Source organism: Meles meles, chromosome 3, assembly GCF_922984935.1.
Source record: "Meles meles chromosome 3, mMelMel3.1 paternal haplotype, whole genome shotgun sequence".
NCBI lineage: Eukaryota > Metazoa > Chordata > Mammalia > Carnivora > Mustelidae > Meles > Meles meles.
This window is the reverse complement of record NC_060068.1, coordinates 74921712-74946283: the sequence shown is the minus strand read 5'-3', so window position 1 is coordinate 74946283 and position 24572 is coordinate 74921712. Positions and strand designations below refer to the sequence as shown.

The following is a 24572-nucleotide window of genomic DNA, read 5'->3' as shown; positions in this document are numbered from 1 at the left end:
GATATGTGTTATTTAAAGTGTGCTAGTTCAGATGTTTAGATGTGACTCCTGAACTTCCCTTGGAGAAATGTTAATAAAAAGAACTGTAACTGACCCAATCCAGATCACCTCTCATGAAGGACAAAGGTGTGAAGTGTGGTGGGCCCTTCCTTCCTGGTGTTCTCAGTGAGCTCTCCCTGCATGGAGCCTCCATGCATGGCTTCCTGCCCGTGCATCTGGCCCATGGCTACAGCCTTTGCAGCTAAATCTTGTCTCACTGTTACACTGGGGAGGGGCTGTGGTTGCACTGTGAAAGATTGTAAAGAAACCTCTCTTTTACTTTCCTGAAACCAGTCTTCTCTACAACAGATTATGGCGAGAGAAGAAATCTCTTCTCATTTCCTTACTGAATAGAGGGTGTCTCAGACTCCCCTTACATAAAACAATAATCACTTACTTTTTCTGTATGATTTGGTGAAATGGTCTTAATTTTTCTTTTTTTTTTTTTTTCAGTTCACATGCATGTGAATTCCCGCATTTCACAATTACAATGTATATATGTGACTCCTTGTTTCATTTTAAGGGCCTTGCTTTGTTAAACATGTTGAAGAGCTCTCATAACCTGTTCCTATAATCTTATAGTGGGTTTATTTTTCGGATTGTTAATGCAAATCCACAAATTTGGAGACTGAGAACCACATGTAGAAGGATAGTTGCACTCTATGTGAAAAGATTTGAATTCTTCTTTGTGTGCATGAGTGTGATCAGCCAGCCTTGCTGTCGATTTCTTCTGTCGTACACTGCCAAATCTTCTATTCAAGTATTGTGAAAACTCTTTGTTTTTTTCAGGTCGAATGAGTGATTTGAGTGTAAGTGGTCATCCAATAGATTCAGAATCTAAAGAAGATGAACCTTGTAGTGAAGAAACAGATCCAGATCACGAGCTAATTGCTGAAATTTTACCCGAGTTTATTGAAATAGATCTGTACCACAGTGAAGAAGACGAAGAGGAAGACGAAGAGTGTGCAAACGCTACGGACGTCACGACCACCCCATCAGTGCAGTACATTAATGGGAAACAGCTAGTTACCACCGTGCCCAAGGACCCAGAAGCAGCAGAAGCTAGGCGTGGCCAGTTTGAGAGTGTTGCACCTTCTCAAAATTTTTCAGACAGCGGTGAAAGTGAAACACATCTGTTTGTGATCACCGAGACCGGATTGTCTACCGCCGTGCAGCCTAATGAATCAAAAGAAACAACTGAGTCATTTGAACTTACATGGAAGCCCGAGACTTACCCTGAAACACCCGAACATTTTTCAAGTGGTGAGCCTGATGTTTTCCCCACAGTCCCATTCCATGAGGGAGAAGCCACAGAGGGGCCAGAATCAGTTACAGAGAGAGGGCCTCAATTTGATAATCTGGTCGATGAACATATGGAACCTGTAACTCTGTTTTCTGAAGAGTCTTCAGGAGATGCTGCCATTGACCAAGAATCTCAAAAAATCTTTTCAAGGGCCACTGAAGGAACATTCGATGGAGAGGCCGACAAAAGTACTTCTATTGCATATACTCCAAGTATAGTTCCAAGTTCTGTGTCAGCAGATGTTTCAGAGGAAGTATCAGTTGCCTTCACAGGAAATGCTCTCCCTGATGGCCCATTGTCCACTGTAGAAAGCTGGGTAGAAACAACCCCTAGAGAAAGTGTAGAACTCTCAGGAAGTCCTTCAATTCCATTTCCAGAAGGCTCTGGAGAAGCTGAAGAAGATAAAAAGAAAATGTTCACTTTGACAACTGATTTATCACAGAGAAACACTACGGATACGCTGGTTACTTTAGACACCAGCAAGATCATGATCACAGAAGGTCTTTTTGATATTTCTGCAACGACCTTTTACTCTGTTTCTCAACAACCTTCTGCAAAAGTAGCACCTACCAAATTTGGAGGGGAAGCAGACACTTCTGAGTGGGTCTTCAGTACATCTCTTGAAGGAAAGAAAAGGGAATATGAGGAGGGAACCTCAGGTACAGCTTCTACAGTTCAGGTATATTCATCGACACCAAGATCAGATCAATTGATTTTACCTTCTGACTTAGAAAGCTCAAGTGAACCAACATCTAGCGATTCAGCATCTGCTACCAGGAACAGTTTTATGTCCTCGACAAAACCCACAGAGTCTGAAAATGAAATGACAAGTTCTACTCTTGTCTTTACAGAATCAAATGTTTTAGACAGTCTAGGGGCACAGACTGCTAAGCCCAGCAGTAGCAGTCAACCTGAGGTTCAGGAGGGGCTGTCCACTATTCCAGGGAGCCCCGCCTCTCTCTCTGTGGAGCCAGGTTCTGGAGAAGCTGCTGCTGACCCAGAAACAGTCACTGCGTCTTCATTTTCATTAAATTTAGAGTCTGAAAGTCCAACCAAGAAGGAAGCAGCTGGCACTTTGTCTCCCCATGTGGAAACTATATTCCCTTTTGAGCCAACAGGATTAGTTTTGAGTACTATAATGGACAGAGAGGTTGCTGAAATTGTAAGCCAAACATCCAAAGAAAACTTGATTTCAGAAGTCTCAGGAGAACAAAATCGTGGGCCAGCAGTAAAGGGCTTTTCTACAGATTTTCCTTTGGAAGAAGATTTCAGTGGTGACTTTAGAGAGTACTCAACAGTAACTTATCCCATAGCAAAAGAAGGAACGGTAATGACGGAAGGCTCTGGAGATGCAGCATTTCAGGATACCCAGATTTCATCCTCTGTAATACCTGCTTCAGATCACACCAACCCCAGAGCTGACTCAGAAGGACCGAGGGGTACCTTGGTCAGCACTTCTACCTTCCCTTGGGAAGAGTTCACAGCCTCAGCTGAGGGCTCAGGGGAGCAGCTGGTCTCAGTAAGCAGCTCTGTGGACCAAGTGTTTCCTAGTGCTGTGGGGAATATTTTTGGTACAGACTCCTCATTCACTGACCAAGGATTGGGAGAAGAAGATGCTATTAATGAAGCCAATGAAAGGACCACGATTTTACCAATAGCAGAAGCTGAAGGTACTGAAGCCACAACAGAAAAGGTAGAAATGACAGTCAGTGGCACAGTTTCAGTGAACTTTCCCCAAACTGTGGAGCCAGCCCAATTATGGTCCATGCAAGAAGTCAACCCTGAAAGGCAAGGAATTGAAAGTGAGACAGCATCAGAGGAAAAGATTCAGGAGCCAAAGTCTTTTGAATCCCCTCAAAGTCCGGTTGCACCAGAACAAACAATGTTTGATTCACAGACATTTACTGAAACTGGACTCCGATCCACAGATTATTCTACACTATCAGTGAAGAGGACTGACAGTACTGCTGAAGAAATGGAGAAGGAAGGCATTTCCTTCACTGATGTGTCTACTCCAGATCCAGAGTTAAAGGGCTTGGAACGCTATACTGCTCTCCCTGAAGTTACTGAAAAATCCTATTTTTTCTTAGCTACTACCTCAGTGACTGAATCTGTATCAGCTGAAAGTTTAGTTACAGGTTCTCCAATCCAAAAGGAGGAAACTATAAAACCTTTTCCCAAAGTTGTGAGGCCAACAATGATAGAGTCAGAGGCTGATCTTTTATTCTCCGGACTGGGATCAGGAGAAGAAGTCATAGCTACTACAGCATCAGTGAATTTTACTGAAATGGAGCAAATCACTACCACATTCTCTCCCCAGGCTTCTCACATGGAGAGTTTAGAAACCGGCCTCATAAGCGACACAACAGAAGACTATGAGAAAATGGAAAATGTAGCAAATGAAGTTAGACCACCCATTTCCAAAACAGACAGCCTCTCTGAAGATAGTGAAACAATGTCCAACACAACCTTACTAAAAATTTCAAGTGACACCAGAACTGAAGGACCTTCTGTGGCACCTCTCACTTTCTCCACAGATACTGAACATCCTCAAAATCAGACCCACGGTCAGGCGGAAGAAATCCAGACTAGTAGACCACAACCAGTGACTGAACAAGTCTCTGATGAGAATTCTTCAACAGTGGAAACAAAAGAAACACCAGTCCCTCCCTCTGATTTTCTGGCTAGAACTTATGGTCTTGAAACAGCAACAGGATTTGTTACATCAGCACCAAAACCATCTGACTTGCTTTATGAACATTCTGGAGAGGGATCTGGGGAATTGGATATGGTTGATTTAGTCCACACTTCTGGAACTACTCAGGCAACCAGGCAAGAAAGCACCACATTTGTTTCTGATAGATCCCTGGAAAAACATCCTGAGGTTCCAAGTGCTGAAGCTGTTACTGTTGATGGATTCCCAACAGCTTCAATGTTGCTGCCTCTTCATTTAGAGCAGAATGAAAGCTCCCCTGATCCAACTAGCACACTGTCAAATACAGTGTCATACGAGAGGGCCACAGAAGATGCTGCAGATAGTTTCCAAGACCATCTCAGAGGATTTGAAGAGTCCACCGTAAAACCTAACAGAAGAAAAACCACTGAAAACATCATTATAGATCTGGACAAAGAGGACAAGGACTTAATATTGACAATTACAGAGAGTACCATTCTTGAAATTCTGCCTGAGCTGACATCAGATAAAAATACTATCATAGATATTGATCACACTAAACCTATATACGTAGACATCCTTGGAATGCAAACGGACATAGATCCAGAGGTACTATCAGGACCACTTGGCAGTGGTGAAGAAAGCACTCAAGTTCAAGAGAAGTATGAGGCAGCCGTTAACCTTTCTTTAACTGAAGAAAACTTTGAGGGTTCTGGTGACCCTATTCTGGCTAACTACATGCAGACAACACATAATGGATCAATGCCTTCTGAAGACAGAAGCCACTTAGATCCCATGGGCTTTACCTTCACACCCGGGCTCCCTCTTCCTAGCACAGAAGCAGAATTAGATATTTTGCTTCCCACAGCAACATCTCTGCTCCTTCCTAGTACATCTGCCACAGTTAATCCCGAGATTGAAGAACCGAACAGTGAAGCAAAAGTCCTATATGACATCTTTGAATCAAGTACTTTGTCTGATGGTCAAGCTATTGCAGACCAAAGTGAAGTAATATCAACAGTGGGCCATTTGGAGACACAGGATGAGTATGACGAAAAGAAAAATGTAGGTCCTTCTTTTCAGCCAGAATTCTCATCAGGATCTGAGGAGGCACTGATCGATCCTACACCCTACGTAAGTATTGGTACTATCCACCTTATGGCTCAGAGTTCAACAGAGGCACCTAACCTGATGGAAGGATCCAATCCCTCGGATTACACTGATACAACATCAGCAGTTTCAGCTTTTGAAAAGTTATCCTCTCAGACACCATCATCTCTGTTCGCTGTCTACTTAGGCAGTGGAGCCTCTGAACACACAGAGGACCATGCAGCAAGTACTCTGCCTGGTACAGATGCTGCCACATCTCAGAGGTCTCCAGGAAGTCTGGCAGATATGGAAGTGACTTTCACATCATTGAATGAAGAGCTCCTTCACATAACCGAGCCTCCATCCTTATCTCCTGACACTGGATTAGAACCTTCAGAAGATGAAAGTCATCCTAAGTTATTAGAACAAATGGAAGCTTCTTCCACAGAACTGACTGCTGAAGAAGGAACTGAGATTCTCCAAGATTCCCAAACCCAAGCCAATATTCAACTTTCTGGAGAAACAATGACGAGCAATATTAGAACCCCTGAGCCTGGAACTATGGTCACAACTGCAGGTGAAACTAAGTTAGAAGGTGCTACACTGTGGCCACATTCTACTCCTGCTTCTGCGATTTATGGAGTTGAGGCAGATGTCGTGCCTCAGCCCAGCCCACAGACTTCTGAGTGGCCCACCATTCCTTCTTCTCTGGAAATAAACCCTGAAACCCATGCAGCTTTGATCAGAGGGGAGGATTACACAGTACCAACATCAGAACAGCAAGTAACGACAAGAATTCTTGATTCCAATAATCAGGCAACAGTAAGCATTGCAGAGTTAAATACTGAGCTTCCAACACCGTCATTTTCCCTTCTGGAAACTTCTAATGAAACCGGTTTCCTGATTGGCATTAATGAGGAGTCAGTGGAAGGCACAGCAGTCTATTTACCAGGTAAGGTCACAACATTGATAAATCTGTTTCCAAACTTGGAAACAGTCCCTTGATCCTAACACATCTATGCACATAGTTTTTATTGTGATATTAAATCAGTGGAGATTGTTATATTATTCACATAACCATGGGACAGGCCACATTACTGAGTCCATAATTAGAGGCAAAGAAAATAAGTGCAGAGTAGTTCTGGGCTTTATAGATATTCTTTGTATTCTTCTGGGTTTTAGAAACAACATACAATTATGATATAGAAAAAGTGAAATTTTTAATGGTATAAAAATTCAATTTGGTTTTACCTATAACTAAAATATTGCTTTGTCATATGCCCTATAGTTACACATCTTAGTTTAAAAATGGGGGGGAAATCCCATTTTTAAAAATCTCTCATTGACGGGTGCTATTATGGCAATATCAAAATCTGTCAGACCTTTAAAATTTTTTGAGTGGTAAATAACTCTAATAAACACCCACATAGTTTGTGCAATATCAGTTATCAGTTCATACTTTTGTGCAATTTTCTTGCTCCCGATAATCTGTATAATGCTTCTAGCACAGTGCCTAGCCAGGGGTCGGGGTGGGGGAGGGGGAAGGGGGTATATATTTGCATCCTGCCTGTCAAAAGAGGACCTCTTTTTTTTCTTTTAACTGAATGGACAGCAAGCATGAATTTGATATTGGTTCATACAGACTCTCTTACATGATCTTCACAAAAATGTGATGTTAATATTATCATCATCCCCATATTATTATCCCTACTTAGAAGGGTGGGATGTGGATGTTCAGAGAAGTTCTGTAATTTGCTTGGGGTTGCATAGCCACACACACCATGGCATTGGTGGAATTTGAACCCAGATCAGCTCCACTCCAAAGTCATGGTCTTTTCATTGCTCTTTGCTGGTTACCAATTAATATAGTATAAAAATGAATAATTGATATTTAATTATTTATAAACTAGATACCTTAGAATATTTACTTTGTAGAATTTATTGTCCTTTTAATCTAGCTTGATAATGCTGACAAGTCTTCTTTAACGGGGTATTTTCTAATAATGTTACTTAAATAACAATGTCAGTGGAATCCACAAATAGCCATTACCACCCAGTGACCTAGTGAAAAAGAAAATAAATAAAAACCTGTACTTCAAGGGCTATGTTGTTGAAAATATGTTTTGTTTTAATGAATATGTTTTACAGCATGGCTATACTTGGAATTATTCTCCCCATCATTTCAATGTTATCTTTTTGCCACTAACGGTTCTCTGTTTGCTGTGCTTCAGATAGAGTAAAATAATCAATCATAAAGTGCAACTTTTATAAATGACTTAGAGTATTTTGTGAATACAGTTAATTGGAGGTGGTTGATAGATTTTTGTTGTTGTTACTGTCATATATTTATATATATTTAGTCTGTAAATGATAACCTAGTAATCTGGCCAATATTTATTCTCTTATAATTTAGTTGAAAGTTCCTCAGGTTGATGAAATACAATACAGAAATCATGGGTAAGTCATAGAGAGTTAGGTTTGATTGATGGATGAGAAATGTGTGCCAGTAATCCATCCAGACCACAGGATTTACCTAGAATGAGAGCCTGCGTCTTCATTGCAAAGCAAATGGTGACCTTAGGCAAATTCGGTAAACAGTGGCTCACATTGGATTGCCTGGTTTCTCTCTCATAGGTTCAACTTTCAGAGAGTAATACAAACTGTTTAGGGAAGAACAGAATTTGTCAAAACAAAACTTTTCTCCTGATCTAAACTACTTTAGGTTCACAGAGGACCCACTCTCTTGCCAAATCCTTGTCCATAGTCTCAGCATGGTGTCTGGAGTCTGTGGTGGGAATAATAATAATACTTCACATTTGTGTGGCACGTCACAGTTTTATCAAGCACTATCACATACGTGTCATTTTGGTTTTGCATCAAGGGCAGCGTGTAGATGTGTTGTGGACGGCGTCCTTGACAGAGAAGCAGTGTCCTTTCAAAGGCAGAAGGCTAAAATGGCTAGGGAGATTTTGCATATTTTTAGAACTATAGGATAAAGAGTCTTAGAAAAATTAGGGTCATTTTTGAAGAAGTAGGTGTAAGCATCTGAATCAACCTGATTATAATGTTGGACTCATGCATGTGAATGTCTTATCTGTCAAGTCTTTCTCATAGTCCAGAATTTACTTTACATTCAGATAGTTTGAGTTTGACTTTGTTGTGTGGAAAGGCTCAGTTACCTTCTAGAGCAGTGCCTGCTTACTTGAATGTTCCTTAAGTTTGTGCTTCATAAGTAGATATCTTTTTTTCCATGTGTAATTACTTCAGGGTTTCAGGACTGACGATTCTTGAAAATATGGTTTTTATTCCATATATAACCTATTTGTTTCAATTATTTTGTAAGACTTTCAACTCTCATCTGGATTTTTAAACATTTTGAAACAAAAGCAATTCTAAAAACTCATTCAAATAATAAATAGAAGCAACTCATTTACATACAATTATCCAAGCAATACCAAAGAATAATATATGTGCTTGAAGTATTATAAAAATATTTGCCTTTAGGAAACATATCTTAAAGTGTTTCTCAGAAATTTGTGTCTCTGGCCTTTACATTTATCTTCTAGGAGTGTCAATTTTATTTGTGTTCTAAATAAGAAAAACTGTAATAAAAATTGGGGGTTTCAAAAAAAATTGGGAGTCTCATTTTAGGTGAGATTTTTGTCTTTGGGTCTGTTTTTATACAGTAGAGTTTAATTTATGTGTTGCTTTTCTTCAAGTATAGTTTAAAGGAGTACATTTGGAACGTGTTTTTGGAAAAAGCATATTAATGTAGCAGAAGAGACTTCAGTGCACACTTTCGAAGAAAAACAGTTTCTGAGCATTAAGTGGTAAAAGGCAATAATAATTCAAATGATGATAACAAGCCAAACTGCTAAAAAGAATGCATGTTTTGTGTATCCAACCATTTCACATGAACTAACCTCGTTTAAAAGAATACATTTTCCATTCACTGTGCACATATGTGTAATCATTTTTGACTAAAATCAATTGCCATTATCATGCCGACTAAATCTGCAGTAGAATATATTAGTTGCCAGATACTGTACAAAATATTGCTTAGAAATAATGATGACTGAATCCCAGAAATGAATAGATGCAATTTGTAATGATTAGTTATAATTCCAAGAAACACTCCAGAGAGTAAAGTTAATGTTAATTTTTATGCATAGTATCTAAATTGCTATGGTAAAGCTTATATTATGGTAGCAATCAGTGGCAATTTATGCTACAAAACATGGAAACCTGGATATGAGCCTAATTGCTTTTCTTACTTTCCTGAATATGGTAGGACCTGATCGTTGCAAAACGAACCCGTGCCTTAATGGAGGCACCTGTTACCCTACTGAAACTTCCTATGTGTGCACCTGTGTGCCCGGATTCAGTGGCGACCAGTGTGAACTTGGTAAGATGTTCTTGTCTGAAAGAGTGTAATGCTTTTCCAGAAGATATATTGGGCAGAATTTATATTGCTCAAAGGATTTCAGAGAAACCCATGTGTAAATGAATTATTTGTTAAATGATGTTAAAATCATAGAGTAATTTAAGCGGAGTCTGGGAAATGGGGACAGGTGTTTGCTGAATTTTTTTAATATACCCAAAACTCAGTGAAGCTTAGTGAGGTGACCGGTGTCTTTTTATAGTTTCTACAGATAGGCTTTACAAATGTCAAGCTGCCTAAATAGTAAGGAAATATTTTAATCTCTTTCCCCAAATCTGCATATCAATAATTAATTTAAATACACAAAAAATTTTAGAAAGCTGAATTTAAAAATGAAGGAGTTTAATTTTTGTGTTTTGAGTTAACTTGCTCCTCTGAAGTGGAATGGGCAAGATCCTTCTCTAGTTCTCTCCAGAAACCAGCCTAATGCACCTCTACCTGCGTAAGTTTTGAGGTTGTTGTCCTCTTCTTTTTGGGTTTCAAGAAGTATCATTGTCTCTTTACTAAATCAGTTCCTTTTACTCTCACTTTTATTTAGGTTTCCTTTTCTTAAAAAAAAAAAACAAACTGGTGGGACAAAACTTAGACACAGCAAACAAAGGCACAGACACCACAGATGGCAGAATACATTTAGGTGACTGCATGTGTTCAGGCATGCCTATGTATGGGTTTGTGGGAGAAAGTCCTTGAAAGCCGGGTGGATATGGGTAGGTCTGAGAAGGTTCTGAATCCAATGTACAGACGAATTTACTTCCTACTCTAGTAGAGGGATTTTTTTTTTTTTTACTTTTTTTCTACTACTAATATATTTTTTTTAATTAATTTATTTTTTCAGAGTAACAGTATTCATTGTTTTTGCACAACACCCAGTGCTCCATGCAAAACGTGCCCTCCCTATTACCCACCACCTGTTCCCCCAACCTCCCACCCCTGACCCTTCAAAACCCTCAGGTTGTTTTTCAGAGTCCATAGTCTCTTATGGTTCGCCTCCCCTTCCAATTTTTTTTTTTAATAAACATATAATGTATTTTTATCCCCAGGCACAAAAACAGACACATAGATCAGTGGAACAGAATAGAGAGCCCAGAAATAGACCCTCAACTCTATGGTCAACTAATCTTCGACAAAGCAGGAAAGAATGTCCAATGGAAAAAAGACAGCCTCTTCAATAAATGGTTCTGGGAAAATTGGACAGCCACATGTAGTAGAGGGATTTTTAAGATTTCAGTGGGCATCAAAATCATGGGCAGGGCTTCTACAATACCAACTGTTCCCATCCCCCCACCCCAGGGTCTGATTCTGTAGGTCTGGTTGGGGGGCCACTGGGAATGTGCCTCTCTGACATTCTCAGGTGATGCTGATTCTGCTGGTCCAGAGACTACACTTGGAAGATCTCTGCCCTGGGCGGTTGGGATCTCTTGAAGGTTTGAAAGCCAAAGAGTAAATTATTATGTCTGTGTTTGAAGGAGATGACTGTCAGCAGAATGAAGGATGGATTGGAAAGGAAAAGGCCCAGTCAGGCCAGTTACATATTTTTAGTATTCCACAGGTAGGGTAATCAGAGCATGAGCTAAGATTGAGGGTAGAATGTTCCAGGGATTTCTTTGTCAGTTCTAGGATTCATGTGCCCATCTAAAAGCAAACGAGAAAATGACCCTCCTATGAATAACTTTGAAATTTTTTTAGGATTGCCAGATTTAGGAAATCAAGTGCAGGAAGGTCAGTTAAAATGAATTTCAGGTTAAAAGAAAAGAATAATTTTTGAGTGTAAGTAGCCCTAAATACAGCATGGGATATATATATATACTAAAAAATTATTATTTTCTTTAAATCTGAAATTGACATTTAACTGGCTGTTTTTCTGTTCTTTATCTGGCAACTTTACACTAACTAGGATCCTTTGACCTTTTCTGAAAGTATCTTTGTGGCCTTTTATGATTTTATTTCAGATTTTGATGAATGTCACTCTAACCCCTGTCGCAATGGAGCCACATGCGTTGATGGCTTTAATACGTTCAGGTGCCTCTGCCTTCCGAGCTATGTTGGTGCACTTTGTGAACAAGGTAAGAGCTAATGCAACATCTGTAGGATGAACAGGAGAGCTATTTCATTTCAAATGTTACTTCTGGACAGCTTTTGGCACAATTATTTGGATGTTTTCAGCAATGTTGGCCATACTGCATGTTTTTTCCTGCAAAGGAAATTTACAGGTTACCTAAGTACATTCGGTGTCCTTATGTGTCCATAGCCCATGGAAAACAGCATTGATTTAATCACTGCTGTTTTGCTGATAGAACAGAATTGCAGAGAGGCACACTGAGCTGAATTTAAGGACATCTAGCTCACAAAAGGAACCTTGTTGTCAGTATTCTTACTGAGGACAAACTAAGCATTGACCTTAATCCATCTGTGTAGCTTGTACCAAGGAGTATCGAATTCAGTGCTAGCTGCCTTTATTTTCTCCTCCTAAGCACTTGGGAGTCAATGGGCTTATTTTTCATCATCAGTCATCTCTGGAGAATGCATTGGTATAATTGTTAGAATACATTAGCTTTGGCTTGGTAAATCTTACATAAAAGGTATTGTAAATCTGCTCAATGGGGAATGTAGTAGGAATTTTCCTACTACAAGAAGCATCTGCTTTTTCTGAATGAAACAAAGGCCTGTGTTCATGATTGCTTGAATCTCGTGATCCCTGTAATTGGTATTTTATGGCCAACCTGAGAATGTATTTTAGGTGGTTAATGGTAACATTTCTTAGTCATCAGATTGCACGTTCAGCTATACTCAGCTTTGAAATTTCGATTTCCTTTACTTAAAGTCATACAGTGGTTTGGCTTTGACAAAAATACCCAGTGCCAAACTTCCATTCCACCAGACGGAATGAAAATGCATTAGATACTCAGGCACATTGGTCTGGCCCCACATCTGTGTCTGGCTTTACAGTGTTAATCCAGACGTCACCACAATTAGAACAAAACCGAAAGCAGCGAGTATTGAACTGCCAATCAAAAAGGGTAGGTAATGGCTTCATTTCTAGTTTTTTTTTGTTTTTTTTTCTAGTTGCACAGGATGAGTCTGTTTAGAATTTAAAAGGTAAATGTGAAAACGGACCAGTTTCATCCTTTTCTTAAGGAAAACAGTAAGAAAGATGCCATTTCTTGAAGAAAACATAAGGGGGACATCCTTGAAGTATTGCATATGCTGTAACGATTCTGGCGTCCCTTAGTTCCAAGTCCGAGCAGCAATTCAAAAAATCACTCATTCAGCAAATGTTTACTGAGCACCTACTATCTTCCAAGTGCTATCCTGGGTACTGGAGGTAGAACTTGGAGCAAACTAGACAAGATCCCCAGTCTGGGTGACTCAACTTAATTCTTGGCAGGGAATAAAAAGAGATGCTATTTTTTGTTGAATGTCTTGTAGTTTATCAAATGTTCCCAGGTACAGCATTTCGTTTAGTTGACAGTATCTCTGTGTGGCTAAATGGGCCAGAAATTGAGGCTCGGAAAAGTGATGTATTCAAGGTCACACAGCTAGTAAATTAGAGAGTAGGAAAAATGAACCTAGGCTTCCTTATAAGGTAGGTTTATCTCAGTATCTTCACACTTTCAAAGTAACTCTCAGATAAGCATTTTATTTACATGTGTATTAAAAAGGTTTTGCTTTTCTTCTCTCATTTGTAGTACCACTTAGTTTTCAGGTACATTCTGTTTTGTCTTAAAGCGAGTATACGTTCATCACCATTATTTGCTGAGAAACAGCTTTCCGGGTCTGTTTACCCGACGCAGCTGTGCTTCTGTGATTTATTGCCAGGACCGTGAAAGATTTTTTTCTCCTCTTTGCAGGTTGCCTAAGAACAAATGTTTTTTTCATTAACAGCAGCATTGTTGTCTAAACAGTTTTCTATCCAAATTTCAGCAATGACTGTGTTGTTGTTTCTTCAGCTGGCCTTTTCTTCTCTGCATTAGTAACTTCCCAACTCCCAGCAACTCTGGAATAAGGACCTATTTTGGTAGTGATAACCAATATAAACTCTAGTTGGGGATCTTAGAACAGTATGGAGACAATTCTGTACACACAGGTTGCCCCAAACCAAAGTCAGGGGTAGGGCTCACCAGCAAAAAGCACCAAAATGTTAACAGTTTCTTAAGGCTTGAGAGTTGTATGTCCCGGATGTTGAAAATATGACCTACATGACATAAAGAGAATACATTTTTAGTAAAATTGTTTAAAAGTGATAGTTTTGGCTTCTGTAGTGATGAACAGGAGCTGTCACACCTTCCCTTACAACACACACAGGCAGCCAGCGCGCGCGCGCACACACACACACACACACACACACAACTAAATGTGGGTCTTTGTGATATAACCCATGCATTATTGTAGTCTTAAAGTGTAAGAAGTATTTCCCTATGTCGGATGATTTTTACAAAAATATCACCCAAATGTGTTGCTTTTAATGAATGAAATGTGTATCATGCTTTTTTAAGGTGAGATTGGAAAAACACACTGCTTCTAATAACTGCTATCAGAATAGCATCCTAGAAGATGCTGTGGGACGTCTGGTCCTTCATTACAGACTTAGTGAATTCATGAATAATAATTAAGTAAATCCACGTGGATATTTGGCTTTTTTTCAATAAAGAGTCACTTTGTTAAGTAGTGTTTGCACATATATTCATAATCATTAGGACCATAAGTCCATGGTTTCAGTAGGATAGATGAATAAAAAAAAAAAGGCAAAAACCAACAAGCAGTCCCATTTGGACCTATGTTCTGATAGGAATATATGCACCTGTTAACTGAAGAAGGCGTTACAGCAATGATGTGGTGATGCATCTAAATTTTATGATCCTTTGCGTTTTTTGGTGTAAGACAAAAATTTACTTAATGATAATCTGTTGTAATGATAAAACACAAAGAAAGAAGACCGGACTAAACCATTGGGTTAATAGAGGATATGAGGGTGTAGAAGAATTTTTTTTCCTAATGTTTTATTCGGAAAGGTAGGGATCCACTTGAATTTTAAACTGTGTCTTAAAATATTATTAATTTCTATGGTTAAGGCAAGCTATGCTGCTATAATGTCACATTACTGACTTTGGCAGTAGAGTTTTCTAAAAAAATCTTTACAGTTCTCCTCCTTTATAAACTAACTCCCTTATATATGAAGATCCATTTCCTCCTCACCCCTCCTACCTCACCTCTAAATCCTTCCATGGGGAACATCACAAAAGGAAATTGACAGCATCTAAGTCCCCCAACTGCACTTCATCCTTGGGGGCTACTTTAATCCCAAATCGTCTAGCTGTGCCTTGATTCTTGTCCTGTGAGATTTGGTAATCTCCAGAAACACTTTAGTAAAATTCAAACTTCCAGGATGCAGTATCTAAACCAGTTAGTCAGCTGGCCGTAACCAAACAAGAAGCCGGATAGACTAAACTGAAATAAAGCCTGCTCTCCGAGATAAGCTGCATCTGTTGTATGACGACGGTCAAAATCCCTGGAGCCAGGAAAACATGAAAAGCTCTCAGAATGCATACTTTCCCACAATTACAGAAAGAGGAGCAAATGGTGTGACAGGAGACGATCTGACTATCAGTTTGGCCCCCAGGTCTGACGTATACAGAAAGCATGTATTTCATCTAGAAGGATTTTGTTTCCTTCACCAACCAGGAAGATTAGAGTAAGGGAGCGCAGTTTGTAGGTGATTTGGAAAGTTTTCTTGGTGCATAAAATTCTATAAACTTTGCAGTTCTGTTAGTGTTTGCATGTAACTAGTTCAGTGGGTTTGTGAGGTATGTTTTATGATAGTCAAAATTATTTCCAGTGATCATCATTGAATACGTACCATTGAGCCAACTGCTTTCCTGTAAAAGTATTTAAAAACTGGCACGCTAGAATCTAGAAAGTACAGCCGAAGCTTCCTGCCAGCGTAAAATTTAGATTTATTTGAAAAATGTTGACATCCCACCAGGACACTGGTTATAGTGTGCTGTTATAAAAGAGAAAATACGCATATACATATATAAACACACATATATATGTGTGTGTGTGTATGGCTTGGTGGAATGTGGGGCACGAAGTTGAAGAACTTAAGTTATTTAATTTTTTTTTAAGATTTTATTTATTTATTTGACAGAGAGCGAGATCACAAGTAGGCAGAGAGGCAGACGGGGGGGGGGGGTGCAGGGGGGAGAAGCAGTCTCCCTGCTGAGCAGAGAGCCCTGTGTGGGGCTCGATTCCAGGACCCTTAGATCATGACCTGAACCGAAGGCAGAGGGTTAACCCACTGAGCCACCCAGGCACCCAAGTTATTTAATTCTTAAGAAACTTAAAATCCTGATGCATTTGCACAGGGAGTTACCTATATTTCCTCTCCCTCAGAGGAAGGCCAGCAGTTCTAGCTATATCCCAGAAGCTGCCTACAGATGACAATTTTTTTTCTTTGTAAATCTTATTTGACAAGATCCTGTGGCCACCCAGGGGATCTCTCTGGGAAGCGGTAAAGGAACTACTTACTGAGCCTTTGAAGTCCTTATTCAAATAGGGCATTCATAATCCTATTAGCCAGAATTCTTATCTTATCACTTGAATGGCTCTCTTCCGAAAAGTTGTGTTGGTGAGGATTTAGCCCCAGTTGCTTCACAAGTGAGTCAGGAGACACTGCATCCTGAGAAGTTTCGTCTGGCCCCTCCGCCAGTTTTCTTTCCCGCTGACACTGACTCCAAACAAGGAGACTGCAGTTAGATACTGCCTCTTCCGTCCAGAGACGTAGAGCCACCCACTTGGCAGGAGTCAGCGAGCTGGCTTTATCATACTTTCTTTGTCATCATGACCAAATTTATTAACATGTAACTTCAGGGACATTGCACTGATACTGGCTTAGGTCTTCTTACCAACGCTCAGATCTGTGAGGCTAGATTGAACGACGTAGGTGAAGTTACTAAGCCCCTGCCCTGTTTCTTCCAGACACAGAGACGTGTGACTATGGCTGGCACAAATTCCAAGGGCAGTGCTACAAATACTTCGCCCATCGGCGCACATGGGACGCAGCTGAACGGGAGTGCCGTCTGCAGGGAGCGCATCTCACAAGCATCCTGTCTCATGAAGAACAGATGTTTGTGAACCGTATGTACCAAATAGACGCAGGGTTCCGGAAGCTTCGCCCTGTCTCCCCATCTTCGTTTTCTCTGTATTTAACCGAACAGATGTAGCCTCCTCCATTGCAGTTCAACTTATTAAATCCCTCTTCTGAGCTACTTAAAACCATCTCTCCTACGTGAGACCCCCACTTTGAGAAACACCTCTAACAGAGGAAAGCATTTCCTAGTCTTCAGCAATAGTGGGTGAAACGGCATGCTGTAGGTGGAGTCCTATGATGTTGCTGCTTGATCATTTTCTGACTTAAGAAAATGGCCACTTCTTATGGTTCCATCTCACTCTTGTCACAGCTGCCTTCCTAGTTCTATTTTTTTTTTTTAATATTTTATTTATTTGACAGAGAGAAATCACAACTAGGCAGAGAGGCAGGCAGAGAGAGAGGAGGAAGCAGGCTCCCCGCTGAGCAGAGAGCCTGATGTGGGGCTCGATCCCAGGACCCTGGGATCATGACCCGAGCCGAAGGCAGAGGCTTTAACCCACTGAGCCACCCAGGTGCCCCCCTAGTTCTATTTTGAAGATGTGCGCATGTTGTCCAGAGTTAAAGAGAAAATCTCCTTCAGTTCTTTTTATCCCACTAATTAAATTGAGTTGTCAATAGCACCCTAATCCTCCCCTCTGCATAAAATTGGTTCTCATCCATGCTGCTAATGATTTTAGGCCATAGAAAGTGGGTTTCATATTAAGAACATGAACGAATGGAGAATGAAAGCTAATGAAACTTACTACCAGCCCTGCTGAATAACTTATTAAACTATAGCAAAGAGGAGGGGAGCTAGCTTTTATGTAGCAAATATGTAGAAGTTTTTTTGATATGAAGCATTGTCCAGTGCCCTATTAAATATGTTCTCATAATGCCTGCTGCCCTTCAGAAGTTTGGTTGTTAGGTAGCAATCTGTACAGAGGTTCAGTTAACTTTCTTGCATGGTTTTCTTGTCAGTGACTCATCTCATGATGAAATTAATTATTTTTGAAGACAATTTTGTAGAACTGTCTGGTTTAGGTATTCACTGTTTAAAATGCTTTAAGAAGAAACATGTGGCTTCCAAAGTGAGGCTAGCATGGGAATGATCTGCCACATTTTATTGGTCACTGAATTTTTGCCAATGGCATAGCTTAATTAAAAAAAAAATGGAAAGTTTTTATCATGAGTAAGGAAGGAAAAATATTTAATTATAGTAAACTGCTAGGGAAATTATTTTCTTATGTCTGATATTTTAATGTTTCTCAATGTTTGTGAATTAGCTTTTTAGTTTAAAGCACATTGGGCAGAAGAACAAAAGATAGCTAGACTATGAGAGATTTTTATGAGCAACTGAATAAAAATCCAGCCAGAAAAGAGGATGCATGATTCACTCTGAAAATAATTTTGATACATTTCATCCATATATGGGAAAGGTAGTAAAAATATCTGTTGTTTCCCTTCTCTTAGGCGTGGGCCATGACTATCAGTGGATAGGCCTCAATGACAAGATGTTTGAACATGACTTCCGTTGGACTGATGGCAGCACACTGGTAAATTGCTCATGAAAAATGATACCAATTCTGGGAACTTGGTAGCATGTGCTGATTGCATTTTACAGGGGGCGTATTTGATTGAGACCTATTAAGTGACTTGCTCAGGGTCACTCAGTAAGATAGATGAGTGTTAGAATAGAGTCACTGTGGCTCTCTTTGAAAGAGGAGTGTATCAGAGTCCATTGAACTGGAAAACCACATCAGCAGCAGAATTGCCTCAGGTTTATCTTCCAGATGGTTATCTTTGCTTTTTATGGCTTAAAAAAAAGGGGGAAAGAATAAATGTAAGAGAAAAGGCCTTGAAAAAAAATCTACCTTTCCCTCTTATATAACTGCACTGGAAATCTATGGGGCATGGCTCATTTTTATCCAGACCAAGATGCTCATTTTTTTCATCTTAAAAAAGATTGCTGAATTATGATCTTGTGGATTTTCTTCCATTCAAACTCTGCTGACTAATTATATATTTTAAGCCTTTTCTGCCTCTTAAAGAAAGGAGTAGAATGGTAACACTGGCCCCAAACTTGAATTGGCTGAAATAAGATTCTTGGGACAGCTGAACCTGTTTTGGAGTCACTACTCTGAATACATATGAGCATAATTTTTAAAAAATAGTTCAAGTGTGGTTAGCTATACACTAGTGGTTCTAGGCACTGGCTGTTCATTAGAATCACCTGGGAACATAATTTAACAACTGGTGCCTAGGCATCAACTCAAATTCATTAAAGCAAAACCCCACTTTGCTTTTTAAAAATTATCACTAGAAAAAAACAAAACAAAACAAAACCCTGGTGGCTGGCTGTATTTTCCACGTGTTCTCCAGGTGACTCTAAAAGTTGGGATCCACTGGGCTGGACAATAAGTATAAATTCAATTCTAAATTGGATAAAAAATAGGAAGAATTGAAAATAATGTTTAAGCTCTTTGTGTGAATTTATTTAGGTGCCTAAATTTCATTCATTACTTGCCACTCATGTGGATTTAATGAGTTTGGCAAAATCTAAAAGTTCATCCTTAGAAAAGATGCCAAAGGAATTTCTGCTTTTGGATGTTCTACTCTGTCTGCTGAAGAAAGATTTTCTGTGTTCTTATGGACATACCACTCAGTTCGTCTTTGTGTTGGTTGCTATACTCAGCACCTGGCATTCGTGTATTCCTCACAATAACCTCTAAGAGAGGTATGAAGTGTTTTATAGGTATAGAAAGGGAAGGTCAGTTAGGCTGAAATTTTTGCCCAGAGTCACAGTGCTATTAAGTGATGAAGCCAGTCTCCAAAGCCATGCTTTATTTTGGCTGGCACCTCCTTGACTTGAAATGATATCCCTTATTACATTTTGCCCTTAGCAACCCTGAAATAAAATCTGGCCTCCCCTCTCTGTGTCATCAAACCTTATCTTTAATCTGGACTGTTGTCACTCAGGTCCAAACATAAGTCATTTGGGAAAATGCAGAAAAAACAGGGAAGGTAGATTGTCCATGAAATACATTTCCACTAAGATATGTGAACCACATTCTCTGGATCAGTACTCCTTGTTTTATAATTGCCCTAACTGGATGGTATATCTGCAGTTGTTACATCTACTTTTTTTTTATTTTGCTAAAATGAGTAATAATTTCAGGGGGACTAATTTTGGTCAGTTAGATTAATAGGCTGGTAGGCCATGAGTTCTTCTATATTAATTTTAACTGAAGATGGACTATTTTGCTTTTATTAATTTAATTTATATGTGAACATAAAAACTAAAGGATTTTTTTTCCTGTATGTTAAAACTATTCTTATAATTTTGTTGATGTGTTTTTATATAGTATAGACATTTGTCGAGTTTTCTTTTGTGGAAAGAATATTTCGTTCCTATGGGATTATTTGGGTCTGAAGACCCTCTGTTGATCTTCCTCCCACACACTTTCCCTTATACACAGCCCGCTGAAAAGTGCAGGTCCTGTGAGGTCACAGCCATCTTATAGAAACTAGAAGGCCAAGGACTTAGGTAGGGCTCTGGTTGGTACTTACTTGTGCCTTGCAGACCTTGACCACAACTTATCTCACGGTGTCCATGTGTGTTCCTGCCCTGAGCCTGGAATAGCTGCATTTGGCCAGGTATAATGTATGTACAGTCCGTCATCTGCTACATACCGCCCTGATTAGACAAAGTCCCCAACTTCCAATCTGTTGTTGATTATGTAGAATTGATTTGTTTTCATTCATGGCATTTTTGTATGTTTCTAGATGTTTATTCTGGTCATTAGCAGTTCAGCTTTTCAAAGAAGTGGTTTTCTTGCTTGCTTTTTCTTTCTTATGGTGTCTGGGACAAGGCCCTATACTATCTATAAGCTTGGTTGATGACACTGAAATCGGCTTGTAGCTGGTAGCTGTGTCAGGGTCTCTAAAACATCTCAGGGAACTTTTCTCTCCTGCCAGGTGCCATTCAGGGGAGCTTCACTCATCAAATGTCATTATTCCACTATGCCAAAGCAAGCCAACTCAACGATTTTTTTTTCTGTGTCCATTAATTTTTAATGTAAAAAAATAACTTCATTGCCATTTCCATGGTCTAGACTGGTCCTCAACTTAGTAAATAAGCAAGCATTACACTTTGCAAGAAACAAATCTTGATCTTCCCAGGAAATTTTCAAGAGGAAAATAACATCTCTCATGTTCATGTGAACCTTACCCTAAATTAGTTTACATTTTTACATTAAAACCCAAAGGTTATGAAGAGAGCATCAAGTGAAGCCCTCAGTTTGAAGAAGGCAGCAGATGAATTACATAAACAAGGAAAGTGTATCAAAGAAATGACACAAGCAAATCCAGAAAGCACTCTAACAGACCCTTGGTTTCTTCTTAATTCCCTCTTTGTGTCAAATAAAAGTGTGCTAAGGAGTGTCCCTAACTTTGAACATTTTGGAACAGAAAAGACCATCTGCCCAGCAGCCTGTCTCCCTCCCATTTGACTGATCTCTGGCCCACTCTGCTTTTGTAACCACCCTGGACTGCCTCTATCCCTTCCTTTCTGAGACGGCCTAGGTGTCTCTTAAACTCGTTTGTAGTTCTTTCTGTAGCCACCATCCCCTTAACAGGTTCCATATGTTTGCAGGCTTTGGATAAAATAGGTCTTCTTTGTTTCGCTGTTTACTCCAAGTGTCTTGCCTTTGAAAAAATCCCTAATAGTAAACTCTATGTCTTCAAGGGAAAGCAGTATCTGCTTACACTTGGAAATGGTGTTACCTTGATTGTGTGCAATTTTAAGGCCTTTGTTTATGTTTTAAAGTGATTTCTCCCCTCTCCCCTTTGCCCCCATTTTTTGTTTGAAAGATTTAGTAGAGCTTATTCTCCTTGGGAGGTAGAGCAGTATTAAAATCAAAAGAACCTTTGATAGTTACCATATATCATCTTTTATTATTCGGTCCTACAATTCAGTAAAAACAAACTAGTTTATATTAGGTTTTTCAGTCTCAATAATTTCTTTTCTTGAAATAAGTAAACTGTGCTTCCAATAAACTTGCAGTATAATTATATCATATTTACATGATTATGCTTTATAGCTAGACTAAATCAATTTATATTCTTATACTAAATTAATAATGTTATTTGGCTGAGTTATCTAAATTGCCCTTGTTCTTCAGATTCTGATTGACCCATTCCACATTATTGGCCCATATAATATGGTGTTGATAACATGCCATATTCCTGCTTTTGTTGTATCTTTGAAGTTCTTTTTTATTATTATTTAGGGTGTTTACCCAGTAAGTTTCACAAAAGTGTACTCAATGCAGAGACTGGGTGTAGCCTTACCCTTGTGATTTCCATTAAGGTTATTTTCTCCTAACACATTTCAGCTTTTATTTTGTTACTTGGTTTTCAAATAAATAGTCACATTTCAATTTGTCCCTTGGTTTTCTACTAATGAGTTATTCTTTAACTTGACTATTGATCTCTTAACAGTGAAATGCCCCAAGTGCTTTATTAGAAACTGACAAATAACTTCAATAATGAATTACTTTACTTGTCACCCAAGTAATGTCTTCAAAGACACCAAGTTAAACCATCCAAGTTAAATACACATTAAAGCTGGCAAACTTAAACAAACATTTCTTATCTAGCTTCTATACTTTGAGCCGACTTCTAAGTTCTTTCTTTAACCTAATTGTTAAATGAATGACTAGTCTGAAGTGTTTCCCCCAGATCTGGTTTCCAGTGCCTATGACCTGCCTCTCCCCGTGCTATGAACTCTTGTTACTCTCTTTTTGAAATTTTGTATACCTTCCTCTTGCCTTCAGTATAAAATTCTGATTATCAGTGTGCTTTACCAAGCCCAACAATTCCACCTGCCTTCCTAAGCTATATCATCTCAAAGTATTCACAGTTCCTGGAATGAGCCAAGACACCTAACTCCTGAAGTTCTTTGCATAGCCTTGCCCTAGTGCTTAGAATGTTCTTATCTCTTGTCCTAATTTTATTTAATTGATGTTCAAATGCCATGTTTAGCTGACTCTCCTTCATCTCGGAAGACTACCCATTTGGGTGTGACTGAGAGCTCCTCCACTGTGTTCCAGAAGCCCCTTGTGTCCCTTTCCCATCTTACCACCATCCCCTGTGGAGCTGACTTCCTGCCACTGAGCTTTTTGAATCAGGGAGTAACTTTCATATCTATTTTTTTCAGCACCTGGCAGAATTGTTGACAAAAATAGATACTTAATAATTTGTTAATGATAATTAATATTTATACATTGCTTAACCAACTTACTGTTACATTTTGAATCATTAAATGGCCAATTAAGTCTTTTAGCAGACTCTCTTTGTGACAATTCTTGTTCATCTAAGTTGTTGTACCGATATGAAAAACTTAAAGCATAGTAGGTGAGATTTCAAAAGTGGTGAAAAGAAAAAAAAAAAAGTTCTCCCCAAATAGATATATACAGCTGGGTATAATGCATCTTACAAAAGTTATTAACCCAAAGGAAAACAAATGTGCCTACTGGAAATGATGACAGTCTTGTCCATGGTTGTCCCAAGAATACATTTACAATAAGCTGTGGGAAGAAAAAAATGGGAAGCAAACTTTTCAGCCTCTGCCACCCCTGCGGGTTTGAGTTATATCAGGACAGATTTTCCATGAAGCTTTAGGAAACCAACAATTACTCAAAACTTAGAAGAGGTTTTTTTTTTCAAGATAGGCACACATTCTGTCATTGCACTTTCTAAAGAAAAATGACTTAAAAAACAACAAACAAACAAACAAAACCTTGTTATCCAAAAACAAGCAAAAGAAAATCTTACTCCTGAATGTTATCAGATCATTTTATTATAGATTGGTTGACCAAAAATGAATTGGTTGCCTGAGGCTGGACAGAGCTTCATTTATTCACCTTCTCTCTGAGTCTGTTCTTTCAAGCACAGAGAGAGGCAGACATCAGGAACACTATGGAGTCATTTATCCTGCCCTGTCTACGTGTTTCCTAGCAAAATCATTTCCACAACTTTCTTTTCAACTATAGACTATGGTGTGTCTGTGGATAGCACAATTAGGGACTGGACACTATCAGGTGCCTTCATGACACCACTTTTTATAACAGATCTCTGCAGCCAATTGACATCTTTATGTCAGATGACAGGTTTAACATCAACCTGTGGCCCTCAGATGACAACTGTTACTGTCTTGCTCCCTCCTCTCTCTGACCATCAGGAAGAAATTCTCACAAGGGGAGAATCTGGTCTCTTCTCTCTTCTCTTTAGTGAGTTTCTGCGGCACCATCAAAGCTTACCCCTCACCACTGGGGATTGGATGCTTCAGTGGATCAGAGCAGTCACTTCAAAGAAAAACATCACCTTAGATAGTTGAGGATTGAACGGAACTGACAATCCAGTTCCCTTTTAAAAATATTGAAGAACTTCTGGAAAGTTTGATTTGTTCGGTGAAAAAAAAAAAAAAATCCCTGACTTTATTCTTAGGCATTAAAAAAAAAATTTTTTTTTCTATGTCCCTTTCACATTTCCTTCTGCCATCTCTATTCTGTCGGCACTCTGCCTCACCCTAAGAAGCTGCTTGCTGGTTTGTCAGCTTCCCATGAAATAGTCTTGGTCTCCTTCACTTTCTAGCATACCGCTGGGGGAAACAAAAATTTCATCTCCTCTGCACTTGTCTCACTCCACCTAGCAAGTTCTCAAACAAGTTCCTAATTCGCAGAACCATAAATATCTTGTTTTCTAGCTCTAACCAACTCATCTTACCCCCTGATAGTTATGAGACAGATTACAAAAGGCTTTTGCACTTAAAAATATCCCACTTGAAAGCTATTTCTGGAAAATAAGTGGATTTTGCTTTTGGGGGGGGGGGGGATAAGCA

The 24572-nt window shown here is 39.2% G+C and overlaps 1 protein-coding gene across 5 annotated transcripts in view; it reads left to right on the top strand.

Annotated features, from left to right (window-relative positions):
* Nucleotides 1–24572, top strand: part of VCAN (versican) — a 110777-nt gene that overhangs the window by 66230 nt on the left and 19975 nt on the right. For 2 of the 5 annotated variants that reach the window (XM_046000015.1, XM_046000012.1), the window contains 5 exons: nucleotides 829–6057; nucleotides 9397–9510; nucleotides 11496–11609; nucleotides 16522–16680; nucleotides 18143–18225. In XM_046000015.1, the coding sequence (XP_045855971.1) occupies nucleotides 829–6057; nucleotides 9397–9510; nucleotides 11496–11609; nucleotides 16522–16680; nucleotides 18143–18225 (5699 nt within the window). Of the gene's footprint in view, nucleotides 1–828; nucleotides 6058–8824; nucleotides 9323–9396; nucleotides 9511–11495; nucleotides 11610–16521; nucleotides 16681–18142; nucleotides 18226–24572 lie in introns of those variants that run through there. The other 3 variants (XM_046000016.1, XM_046000014.1, XM_046000013.1) reach the window with 3 other exon arrangements.